This window comes from Amaranthus tricolor, chromosome 15, assembly GCF_026212465.1.
Source record: "Amaranthus tricolor cultivar Red isolate AtriRed21 chromosome 15, ASM2621246v1, whole genome shotgun sequence".
Lineage (NCBI taxonomy): Eukaryota > Viridiplantae > Streptophyta > Magnoliopsida > Caryophyllales > Amaranthaceae > Amaranthus > Amaranthus tricolor.
This window is the reverse complement of record NC_080061.1, coordinates 13,045,385-13,057,786: the sequence shown is the minus strand read 5'-3', so window position 1 is coordinate 13,057,786 and position 12,402 is coordinate 13,045,385. Positions and strand designations below refer to the sequence as shown.

The 12,402-nt window shown below is 37.2% G+C and overlaps 2 protein-coding genes across 3 annotated transcripts; one reads left to right on the top strand and one right to left on the bottom strand.

Annotated features, from left to right (window-relative positions):
* The first annotated feature begins 6,898 nt into the window (after positions 1 to 6,898).
* LOC130801042 (uncharacterized) lies at positions 6,899 to 7,713 on the top strand. The gene is made up of 3 exons (XM_057664802.1): positions 6,899 to 6,994; positions 7,068 to 7,528; positions 7,650 to 7,713. The coding sequence occupies exons 1-3, from the start codon at positions 6,899 to 6,901 to the stop codon at positions 7,711 to 7,713; spliced, it is 621 nt and encodes a 206-aa protein (XP_057520785.1).
* A 360-nt stretch (positions 7,714 to 8,073) lies between these two features.
* On the bottom strand, positions 8,074 to 12,158 carry LOC130800672 (cysteine proteinase inhibitor 6). 2 transcript variants are annotated; one of them, XM_057664261.1, is made up of 4 exons: positions 11,827 to 12,158; positions 10,749 to 10,968; positions 8,962 to 9,107; positions 8,074 to 8,533 (listed from the first exon to the last, which is right to left on the bottom strand). In XM_057664261.1, the coding sequence occupies exons 1-4, from the start codon at positions 12,049 to 12,051 to the stop codon at positions 8,381 to 8,383; spliced, it is 744 nt and encodes a 247-aa protein (XP_057520244.1). In that variant the 5' UTR covers positions 12,052 to 12,158; the 3' UTR covers positions 8,074 to 8,380. The 2 variants fall into 2 exon arrangements, with proteins under 2 accessions (XP_057520244.1, XP_057520243.1); XM_057664260.1 differs by having other exon boundaries at positions 8,962 to 9,104; positions 11,827 to 12,149.
* Positions 12,159 to 12,402: the final 244 nt, after the last annotated feature.

The window sequence follows — 12,402 nt, the reverse complement described above, 5'->3', positions numbered from 1 at the left end:
ATTGTTTATCTTTTGCGAATTATAGCCACCAAAGTATCAAAGTTTGCAAGTTTAGGCCAAAACACAGAATTCCGACCATTTTGGTGATCGAAATTTCAGGTTAAGTGGTCGGAGTTTTGTGTTTATGGCATGAACTTTTAAACTTTGAACTTTGGTGGCTGTAATTCGCAAAAAATAAACATTGAGGCTATAATTCGCAAAAGTGCTAAACTTTACAACTGTAATTTGCAAATCATTCTTTACTCTATATGTGCTCCAAGTAACGGAATAAAGTTGTTAAGATGTGGGTGCGTTTTGACCAAGTGTTCCCGATCGTGGATCGTGGTACCATTCCGTGTTTTGGGTAACACAGATTTGAAGCATTCATGAAGAGCGATTTCTTTCTCTTCTAACTTTATTGTGCCTCTTGTTATATCGTTTGTGCTAAAGTTCCACTTCGTAGTTCATATGCCCCCTGTTACTTCTACTTAATTTGAACCCTCACGACTCTAACTCTTGTCTCCCTTATTCTACCAAAATAACGTCATCGACAAAAATGTACCAAGCAAGTTTCCTTGTATTGATTGAGTTATCTCATCTAGTTTTGCTACAAAAAGAAAGGGGCTTCATGGCAAGCCTTGATGCAAGCCAATAGTAATTAGAATATGCACTATTGCCCCTCCCTATGTCCTAACATTTGTCTACTTCACTTGATGATATAAAAAACTTATCGCGAACACCTTACACTGAGACTCAACCTTGTTAGAAGCTTATCCATTTTCAAAATGTATCTATGAGCCCAATGCTTGACCCCAAAATTTAGTTTTTTATGGTGTAAATTGAGCATTGTGTCAACTTAAGCAGCATCTACACCTCTCGAGTCTAGAGTACGATGAATCTCATATGTGCTGTTATAGACTACTAGAAGTTGTCATAGAGATAGAATGATAGACTCTTAAGAATCTTCTGGCACATAACTGAAAATTGTTGGAAATATCTATAAATATTTGATGGTTGGATCAACAACCATTCGAACAACCCTTTTAGCAGTGAAAGACGATAGAATTTCTTCCAGAGTATTGATGTTTGATGCTCATCATTTTCTGGATTTTGATTCAAGAGTAACTTCTTGAAGTTCTTTTGAGATTACGGCTCTGAGATTACTGTTGTTATTGTTGTTGTACCTTGTTGAGGTTTTTAATTGATGTTCCCTACAGATACTTATTTTATAGGAAAAATTGATATTAATAATCCAACTTTTTATTCGTCTGATGTTAATAATCCCACCTTTGGATTATTTTCTTATAATCCTGTAGAAATCCCGAATATTCTAAATAATGTATTTTAGGAAGTAGATTATTTTGTTAATTATTCTGTAATCATTCTTACCTTAGATATGTAGCATTATGGTGTATAAGTAGGAGCTGTAATTATTCTTTGAAGTAATGAAAACACAAACCACAAAACCAACACCTTAAATTAATCTTTTTTCGCTCTTTATGGTATCAGAGCCTGGTAACCTTTTTCCGCTACCATGATTTACCATTACTCCTTAACTGTAACGGAAGACGAAAAGCAAACCAAAATAGCAACTTTTCACAGTTGCCCAAATGGAACAGATGTTCCAAATGTTCCAACAACTTAGTAAACGAAACAATCCCACAGAAACACCTTCAGCAGACTTGAAGGTAGCTGAAAAAATAAATTGTCAAAACTACACCAAATGGTGTAAAGTAATCCAAGTTACAATCAAAGGGAGAGGGCGTCTCAACCACATCATTGACATTCCCCCATAACCGACAGACCCAAAGTATCAACAGTTGAAACAACGGGATTCCATTGTACTCTCGTGGATTATAGCTAATATAGAAACAGATCTGATGAACCAATTCCTCGATTACACTACATCCTTTGAATTGTGGAAAGGAATTGAAACCCTTCTAAGTAGTGGAAGGGACGAATTACAGATATTTGATCTAAGCACTAAAGCTGCAAATCTCAAACAAAGCAATAACACTATTGAAGTGTATTTTTGAAAGCTTAACACTCTGTGGAAGGAGATCGATTGTCGAATGCTAAATCCAATAAAACATGCGGAGGACATTACAATTTTCAACACCTTTATACAGAGGTCGCGATTACACCAGATCTTGGGAGGCATTAATGAAAATCTAGACAAGGAGAGGCGAGATTTGCTCAATCTACGCCACCATCCGCCGTGAACTAGCACGATGTGGCATCATGGGGCCACCTCATCATTAGGAAATCATCCTTCAGAGATTGGAAGAGGGCTAGCCATCAAACACCAGTCGGAAACCTCATTCCGGCGAGATGAAGGAAATAGATCTTACATAAAATGTAGTTACTGTGGAGGAACAAAGCGCAGAAAGGAAGCGTGTTTCAAGCTCATTGGGTACCCGAAATGGTGGGACGATATCAAGAATAAGAAGACCGCCTCCAAAGCTATGGTGAACCGTGTTACTGGCAAGGCACAACTCGCCCTTGGTTCATCCTCTATTCCCCAAAATAACCAAAAGAAAAAAAATAGAGATGGAGGTGCGTTCCTTGCTGCCGGAAACAATGGAGTACATGCACAGAATCATGACAGAAATGGGGTGAGGGAACCTTCGAAGGTTCCAGAGAGAAAACGAGAAGGGGGGGCAAATAAACTTTCCTCCTTTAGCTCTTTTATAAATCCCATAAATAAAACCCTAACCATTCCTTATGAACCTGTAGCCGGCCCAAATACCCATAGGGACCAATTTTTCTCTACCACAAATAATATTACATTGGGCTTAGCAAAACAAGGGGTGTGCTTATTATGTAAACCTTTTTCTACTAAATGGATTTTTGATTGTGGGGCCACAAATACAATGACTTTTGACCCCATGATGTTTTGTCCATCAACTCAACCCCTCGCACTCATATACAAAATGCTATTGGGAAGAGTATAGAGGTTAACCAGGCTGGCACAATTAATATTTCACCATCCATAGAATTAAGAAATTTCCTCTTGATTCTGAATCTTTCTCATAAATTGTTATCTATTAGTCAGTTAACAAAAGAGCTTAATTCTACTGTTCTTATGACATCTTCTGATTATATTGTGAAGGATGCTCAAACGGGGGCGATCATTGGGCGTGGTACTAAGAGAGGACTATACTATGTTGATGAGGTGGGTCAAAAAGGTCACACATCGCTTGCTCATGGGTCTCCTAATCATTAACTTGAGATATGGCTCCGTCGCTTAGGACATCCATCTTTGGGTTATTTAAAACGTCTCTTTTTATCTTTTAATAATTGTAGTGTTTTGGATTGTGAAGCATGTGTGCTAGCCAAAAGCCATAAACATTCTTATTTTCCAAGCATATCTCGTACTGATAAACCTTTTGTTTTGTTACATTCTGATGTTTGGGGTCCTGCTCCTGGTTTTAATTCTCATAGTTTGTCATATTTTGTTTTGTTTGTGGATGATTGCACTCGTATGAGTTGAGTTTATCTCTTGAAACATAAATCCGAAGTTTTTGATGTGTTTGTTAATTTTTACAATATGATTACACCACAATTTCACACTCATCCTCAAATCCTCCGATCTGACAATGGGAGGGAGTATGTTAATTTGAATATGAAACAATTTATATTTGACCATGGTCTCATACATCAAACCACTTGTCTCATTACTCCCCAACAAAATAGAGTTGCTAAACGTAAGAATCGAACCCTCCTTGAAATGGCTTGATCCCTTATGTTTGAAGCTTATGTCCCTGCCCTTTATTGGCCTGAAGCTATTGCAATTGCAACTTACCTTAGAAATTGCCTTTCCACAAGGGCCTTAGATTTCCAAACCCCTTTAGATACCCTCAAATCCCATGTACCTATTCCTTCATCTCACTCTCTTCCTCCCCGCGTGTTTGGATGTGTTGTTTATGTTCACCTTCCTAAACGTGTCAGAACCAAACTTGAACCCCGAGCTGTTAAGTATGTCTTTGTGGGCTGTGGGACTACTCAAAAGGGTTATCAGTGTTTTGATCCAGTTGCTAATAAGATGTACACCACTATAGACTGTGATTTCTTTGAAGACGTTCACTACTTTACCCAGCCTAGTCCTCAGGGGGAGAATGGAGATGAGGACCTAAGCTGGCTAACATATGCAGGAAGGATAGACCCTACAGAGCAAGTAGGTAACACCACCAACACTGCTCCTAAATACATAGTACCTTCCTCTCAGTGCACTTCAACCCCATCTGATGAGCCTTCTACTAAACCAGAGGTAGTATCTGAAACTATTTTTAATGATGACTCCAATGTTATACTGACTATTGAGGTTGATCCCGACCTCTTTGAATCTAATGATGAAAATAGTGATGAGTTGTGTACCAGGTATGAATTGTCACCAAGAAGCACGAGAGGTGTTCCACCAAAGAGATATGATCCTGAATATGAAGCTCTAAGGTCTCGATATCCAATCAACCAAAGTAATAATGAATCTCTGTCAGAAACAACTTTGGCCTTCAATACTTCCCTATAATTAAACGGATTACCCAGGAGTGTTAAAGATGCATTTTATGATCCTAAATGAAACAAAGCAATGGAGGAAGAAATAGTAGGTCTCAAGAAGAATGAAACGTGGGAGAAATGCGAGTTGCCAAAATGGAAGAAGACAGTGGGATGCAAATGGGTGTTCTTGATCAAATATCATGCAAATGGTTCAATTGAACGGTATAAAGCTCGTCTTGTAGCAAAAGGGTACACTCAGACTTATGGGGTTGTCTACTTTGAAACATTCTCGCCGGTTGCGAAGATTGACACAATTCGGGTTCTGTTCTTTATAGCTGCTAATAAGGATTGGCCCCTTCACCAATTCGATGTCAAAAATGCCTTTTACAAGGTGAACTTGAAGAGGAAGTTTACACGAAAGCACCTCTAGGTTTCTCAGAAGAATACACTCTGAAAGAGGGATGCAGGCTCAGCAAAGCTCTATATGGTTTGAAGTAATCACCCCATGCATGGTTTGGGAGGTTCACTGCAGCCATGAAGAAGTTTGGGTATAAGCAAAGTAAATCCGATCACACATTATTTCTCAAGAAAAAAAAAGATCGGATTACGTGTTTGATCATTTATGTAGATGATATGGTCATCACTAGTAATGACGCAGAGGAGATTCGAGATTTAAAGGGTAAACTATCAGTGAGTTCAAAATGAAGGATTTAGGGAAGTGGAAGTACTTTCTTGGCATAGAGGTTCTACGATCAAAAAAGGGAATCTTCATCAGTCAACGGAAGTATATTCTAAATCTCTTAGCAGAAACAAGCATGCTCGACTATAAATCAGTAGAGACTCCCATTGCAGTGAATCATGGACTATAGATAATTGAAGGAGAAAAATTGGCTGATAAAAATTGATATAAAAGGATAGTTGGTAAACTCATCACACAGAAGACCAAATATCGCGTATGCAGTTGATGTAGTAAGTAGATTCATGCATATGCCTCAAGTACAACACATTACGACGGTGATGAGAATCCTACGGTATTTAAAGGGAACTAGTAATAGGGGACTTCTCTTTGGGAAGAACGACAACCTGGATGTTATAGCCTATACAGATGCAAATTAGGCTGGCGATAGGAATGACAGAAAGTCTACGTCCGGATAGTGCACCTTGGTAAGAGGGAATCTTGTCACTTGGAAGAGTAAAAAACAAAAGGTTGTAGCACTTTTAAGTGCAGAAGCCGAGTTTCTAGGGATCACCAAGGGTATTATGGAAGTCTTGGATCAGAAAATTACTTGGAGAATTAAACTTTCCGCAAAAAGGGGCATGTGATCTTCATTGTGATAAAAAAAAAAGCAGCTATCAGCATATTCGGGAACCCTGTTCAACATGATCGAACCAAGCACGTCGAGATTAACCGGCATTTCATCAAGGAGAAACTCGAGAAGGGGATCGTGAATATTCCATATGTTCAATCGAGAGATCAGTTAGCAGATACCCTCACCAAGGCGCTAGCATCCAAGGCTTTTGATGATGCAATCTGCAAGTAAGGCCTTGGTGAACCCTACGACCTAACTTGAGAGGGAGTGTAGAAATCCCGAATATTTTAAATAATGTATTTTAGGAAGTAAATTATTTTGTTAATTATTTTGTAATCATTCTTACCTTAGATAAGTAGCATTATGGTGTATAAGTAGGAGCTGTAATTATTCTTTGAAGTAATGAAAATACAAATCACAAAATCAAAACCCTAAATTAATCTTTTTTCCACTCTTTAAATCCAACATTTGTGTTACGTTCGCTGTGAATAATCCAACCTTTGTTTTAGTTTGCTAACAACATATCCTATTATTAGAAATATGGTATGTTGTGGGCAAATGTATGACAAAGGTTAGATTATTAGAAAATAATCCAAAGGCGGGATTATTCATAGCAAATGGGTAAAAGGTTGGATTATTAGTGTCAATTTTTCCTATTTTATAAGATTTTCTGTTTGTATATCATTGTAGTCTCCTATATCTATGTAGGTGGCTCTTTGATGGTCCTGGGCCCTTGGCATCTGATGCAAGGTCTTTCCAGAGTCATATTTTAATGATTTAATTCATGTTTCAGTGAGATCTGAGGATTGATATGTATGGCCCGAGCTCCGCATCAGACGGGAACATGGAACTAGTTCATCAGTTCCTTGCAAAGAATTGTTCCAATCAGAATATACATCCTTAATGATGAGCTACACCTTGTGAAATTTATAAGGATTCCAATCAGAATTGTTCAGCATGTTTGATTTTCTGAAAGATGTTGTGAGCAAAGTTCCTGATTATGGTAATTCTGATGCAAATGCAGATGATTGAACCGCTCCCAAGAGGAGGTTAGTTTAAATACTGCTTGATGGCTTTTGTAATTTCTTTGCTCTCCTGGATTTACTTTTCAAATGCTCTGCAACTTGACTCATAAATCTTTATGTGCCAGAAAATTTGCCGTTGATGAGTATCATGACAGTGATGAAGATTCAAAGAAAAGCAGAATGGTAAGATACTTGCATACATACGCCCACACACATCAGTCTTATGTAAAGTAACGGCATTTGTACTGTTATGCAGCAAGAACTGAGCCATGCTAGCAGCACTTGTAGAGGAAGAGGGCGTGGCCGAGGGAGAGGTCGTGGAAGGGAAAGGCCTCCTTTAGAAAGAGAGCCATCCTCTCACCATGAGATGGAAGCTGAACCATCATCATCCTTCGAGCCTAGCAATAAGCCTAACTTTATTCAAGTACCCAATGTAGACGATGATCCTAATAAGATCGATCCAATGAAGGAAAGTCCATTCGTAGGTGATGGTGAGGACATGACAGTCCGGAATTTCGATTTGAATGCTGTTGTAACCGAAAACACAGAGACGGGACCACCTTCTGTAGCAATAGCTGAAAATGCTACAGCACCGGTCGATCCCCCTCCGGAAAGCAAGAATGAGGAATTGGTCTCCGAAGTCGATGGAATGGCCATTGATCCACATCATATAGGGCAATTTAACTCGAGAATAGAAGATGAGGACTACGATGAAGAGTAACTGCAGAAATCTGAATTTAGGGGCAAGAATGTAGATGAAAGCGGAGACCGGTTCCTTGCAAGAGGAAAGGCAAAAGGACCTAGAAATTTGCCATTTATGGTCCCGCTGGATCTGTAGGTTTTCTGATTTAGGACTTGTGGCTTACATTGTTTACCTTCACCTTTACTTCCAGAGTGATTAACATAGTTTGGTATGTCGCACAATGAGTCCCAACGATTCATAAACATGGTTTGCTACGAAGAATAGTAATAGCTATTAAAAAGAAACGAAAATATATCATAGTATCTTGCAGACTACGAACACATGACATTTCCCGTCAAAACGAAAAATAAGCAATTTCTTTCAAAAAGGAGGCCAAAACTACTAGTAATCATCCATGATTCTTCAAGTCTTGTTTTTCAACTTTTTACTCTCATATTGTCTTGTTAGTATTTCGTCACTTAAAAGGCCAAAGTTTAAATATGTTTTAAGAGAATTGGGAAAAATTAAAGGATAGAACAGCATACCATAATGAAGTGAATTCAAGTTGCAAAAATAAGTGAATGAGAAAATAACTAAAACCATACATAACATAGAAGGCACACTCAGATGTAATCACTTACAAAAGTCGAGACAATTATACATTAACCAAGTCGCTGTAACATTATGATATGAAGTACTCCCAAAGCCATCGAATAAAAACAAAAGGACGATGTTCCATACCCGTTGATGAAAGCCACCACATCGGAAGGTGCAACCATCACAAAGCATGTAGGTTATTATTATTATACTAAAACCAAGTAAGCTGTATTTACTAGTACTAGTTCAGTCCCTACGAAAACCATGAGGAAACCCAGGCAAGGATGGCATTACTGGTTCTCAATCTCAGGCTGAATGTTGGCCATCTTATTAAGGTTATAATTGCCGTCACTGCTTTTGTGCACCTCTACATTGAAACTCTCATCCTTGTTTCCTCTCTTCACTTTCAGCTGCAGGTTAAACTTTGCAGTGTCTTCCTCAATCTGTCATTTACACAACCAATTTCGCCTCAGATTTCTAATAAAATTTTGCAGAATAAATGAAACTTAAAAACTCAGAAATTTTCCAAATAAGTATATCTAAACGACATAATAATCACAAGCCCTTGCATAAAATATCTAACCCCTTGGGTCCGTTAACCTTTTGATTAGACTCTGCGCTTCAACTCAAGTTATTCCGGTCATAAATCGGTTATAAACACTTCAAAAGAAGCATAGATTTTAGTTCTAAAGCCTGAATTCTTATATCGAGGTGCACAAATTTTTAAAGTGAATTTGCTAATCCAAAAAGCATAGATCACGTGAATAAAAAAAAAAGAAAAAATTTTGGCGATTTGAGCAAATACAATTTGGAACATGAATTCTTAAAAATTAAGAAAGCATCTCAGCTCCAAGAAAGTAAGAAGACAAACCTCCGCCTTTGCATGAGCGATTTCTTGCAGTTCATAAGGAAATAAAGAGTTGGATCTTTGCTGTATATTCTTGACAGCATGTTCAGCTGCATTTTGCACTTCAGGGTCATGGACAGGTACTTCTTTCCATCCTGAGGCATGCCCTTCTGATTACATTAACACAGATTAGTTCCAGCAGGATCGGAAACTATATAGTACCAAAATAATCGATACAATCAAAGAGTTCCATAAAGTCAAAACGGAAGTTTAAATCAAATTGAATAAATTTCATATGGAAGCTAGAAAAACACGGCAGCTCAGTGCACTAAGTGTCCCCACAAAGTGATGTCCGAGAAGGATAACACCACAGAGATGTACGCAATTCTTATCCTACATTTCGGGAAATACGAGGATTTAAACCCACAAACTTACAATCATGCTACACCTAAACCGGTGCGCCAAGGCTCCCCTTCTGCATAAGAAAGATGCTTCATAAAGATATTTCCATATGGCATATGCTACGAGTTTGAAGCATCAAGGAACACAAACGCAATGCACTTATATTCCTGTAGCACCAGCTATTGGTCTCTAATGCTCTTGGAGTGATCTAGACTTTAGACTCTATGCAACCAATATGTTCCGGTGTGAAATAATTTAGAAAAATTGTACTCATACTCTTGTTCACATATCAAAAAAGGTCACAAAGCCAAATGCTGACAATTCAATGCAACTCTTACATGCTTGCTTTGACTCAACTTTCATGTAAGGGTTCACTACAAGCAGATATCATTAACCATAATGGCACCTCCCACAAGCATTTTTCTTGAGACATCATTAAAGTATGGTTCTTAGATGCAATGATATCCAACAATTGGCATTTATACTCCTTCGCAAAGAAAGATCTGCCGGTTCACTTTCAAGGGAGTAATATGCTCTAGAAATAACAACGTGATGTGGAGGTGGACAAACCATTAATTTATGGCTTGTTTGGTTATTACTATTAAATGATGATAATGAATAATTTGTGGCGTAAATTTTCATGAATCATACTATGTTGATCCCATGGTGATCAAACGTTGATCAAAAATTATTTTTTTTCAAATTTTCACTACAACCTAATACCACCCCTCCAAATGAATGATAATGCAATAGAATGACTTTTGTGGAGTAAATGAGATAATTAAATTGATTAGATATGACCATTAAACTTATTAAGAGATTTTCCTACTGAGACTACTTTTCATTATCATTCCCACCATTTAACCGTAAAAGGTCAAAGCAATTCTTTCAAAGCAATTCTTTCACCTTGTCTCTTTCAAGATTTAGGAAGTGAGTGGCATAATCACTCATAGAAACTCAAAAAGCAAAAATTGACCACCCAAAAAATCCAAATATCAATAGAAAAAAGGCCATAGCGGACGAAATTATACACAGCAAGACCAACTTTAAGTACACTAGAAGGAACCTGACCATGATTGTATGGTAAAACTTTCTACTTATGAGTTCAAACCACTGCTATTCCTTTGTTTGGAATATAGGAACTAAAGGGAAGAAAAGGGGAGGCAAATAGGGAATGGATTTTCCTCCATTCAAATAGCAAATGAGGGGGGCATAATTGAAGGGATGACATCCTCCACATTCTAATGAGAAACCAATCTTCCCTAACATGCTAGGATAGGCACATTCGAAGGGAAAACTTATCTATCTTCCCGTTCCTTCGTTCTTTTTTTTACCCAAACACACTATGCAAATATTTTGAGGACCTTGATAGTATTCTAAAAGGTTTCTAGATGAGCTTTCATAATTACCTCTAATAGCACCAAGGTCTGAAGAAGTGAACGAAGGAGAATCCTCAGTGTGTTTAAATTCCTGCAACTCCTTGAAGTTCATCCATGGCTTCACCCATACCTTTGCATCATACAGTTTCTTCTTACCAGCATCAATAGCTTCAATAGTAAAGTGATGCAATGTACCCGCAACCACTTGTTCCTTTGCCTTCACAACCCTTGCAAACTCTAGCAATGCATTCTTCATTTAATCAAGAGGGAAACATATCAGAAATTTCATCTCTTAAACATAGGTAAAAAAAAGATTTTGCAATACATATAATTATCTTTTAAGAGTTCCAAATTAACAAAATCTTGTAATACATATAATTACTTTTAAAGAGTTCCAAATCAACAAAATCACATAAGAATCATTGTGAAGCACCATACACTCATTATGTATACTATCATCATTATCGTACCATCATTATCGTACCCAGTGTATCTTCTATGAACAGGGTCTGGGTCTGGAGGGAATGAAGGCGGCAACCCATACACTCAGTATATTAATTAAAATTTTTCAACAACTTGAATCCTTTTCTAATATTCCTATTTACAATAACTTGAATTATTTCCTGAAGGGTTCCCTTTCAATAACTTGAATTCTTTCACTATTATGGTCTTACTGAACAGAAAAGCACAACAATTTAAGGTTTTGGACAGAAATCAAAATACAAATACAGAAAATACAATTTTCCCAATTCCTAATAGCTTGAATTCTGTCCTCTATTGCTCCAAGTAACATATGTAATACACACAATTTCTTCTTTCGAAGAGAAGTAATTTTAAGGATCCTAATGATAATAACAATGACAACGATGAGAATAATAGTCGATTTCCTAACAAAAAATTTCACAGCAATCATCCTAAGGAGTAAGCATGAATATAAAAAGCATCTAATCTAAAAAAAGGAACAATCGAAACCCCAATAACCGAATTGAAAATCCAACATATGAACAATCACTCAGAGCATAAACCTAAGATTTTGAAAATCTCAAAAGCAGAAAGACCCACAAAAACCGAGTAGAGATCATGCAACGAGCAAAGAAGAAAAGACAACCTCTTTTTTGTTATGTTCATCAACAGCAAATCGAGCAAGACTTTCGATCTCAGCATCATTAGCGGCACCATGTGATTCACGTAATCCACCAAGAGTTGCCATGGACGGTTCAGATTCAAAGTCACTGCAAGATCCTTGAGAAGATGGAGAGAAGAAGAAGATGATAGAAAAAAGGAGAAGGATAGTTGAAGAGTGATGAAGAAGGAATGAGAATTTGATCAACATAAATACTGATTTCGGCTTTGCTTAATGCAGAGGAGAACCAGTAGAAACAACAGTTCATGAAACAAAGGTTTTATTTGTCTCTGGCATAATTTGATATTTTTAAAAATTTTCGTTAATTTTATTTATGGATAACAAATTACATTTTTTAATCACATTCATATAATTTATTTTTATTTAATTTTATTTACACAAATTAGTTTATCTTTCTTAATTAAATATCTACCTTTTCCTTCAAAACAATATAATTTCAGATTACTAATATCCTACAGGGACGGAGGTGTATTAGTATTTAGTATACTACAAGTATGTGTAACATTATAAAGATAGTGACTGGTGTTGGGCTGTCCTTCT

Coding starts and splice junctions, on each gene's coding strand:
- LOC130800672 (XM_057664261.1), bottom strand. CDS start 12,051: ATGTTGATCAAATTCTCATTCCTTCTTCATCACTCTTCAACTATCCTT. Junction 10,969..11,826: donor ATGAACATAACAAAAAAGAG/GTTGTCTTTTCT, acceptor GATTAAATGAAG/AATGCATTGCTAGAGTTTGC. Junction 9,108..10,748: donor AGACCTTGGTGCTATTAGAG/GTAATTATGAAA, acceptor TAATGTAATCAG/AAGGGCATGCCTCAGGATGG.
- LOC130801042 (XM_057664802.1), top strand. CDS start 6,899: ATGCTCTGCAACTTGACTCATAAATCTTTATGTGCCAGAAAATTTGCC. Junction 6,995..7,067: donor ATTCAAAGAAAAGCAGAATG/GTAAGATACTTG, acceptor ACTGTTATGCAG/CAAGAACTGAGCCATGCTAG. Junction 7,529..7,649: donor GATGAGGACTACGATGAAGA/GTAACTGCAGAA, acceptor CTGGATCTGTAG/GTTTTCTGATTTAGGACTTG.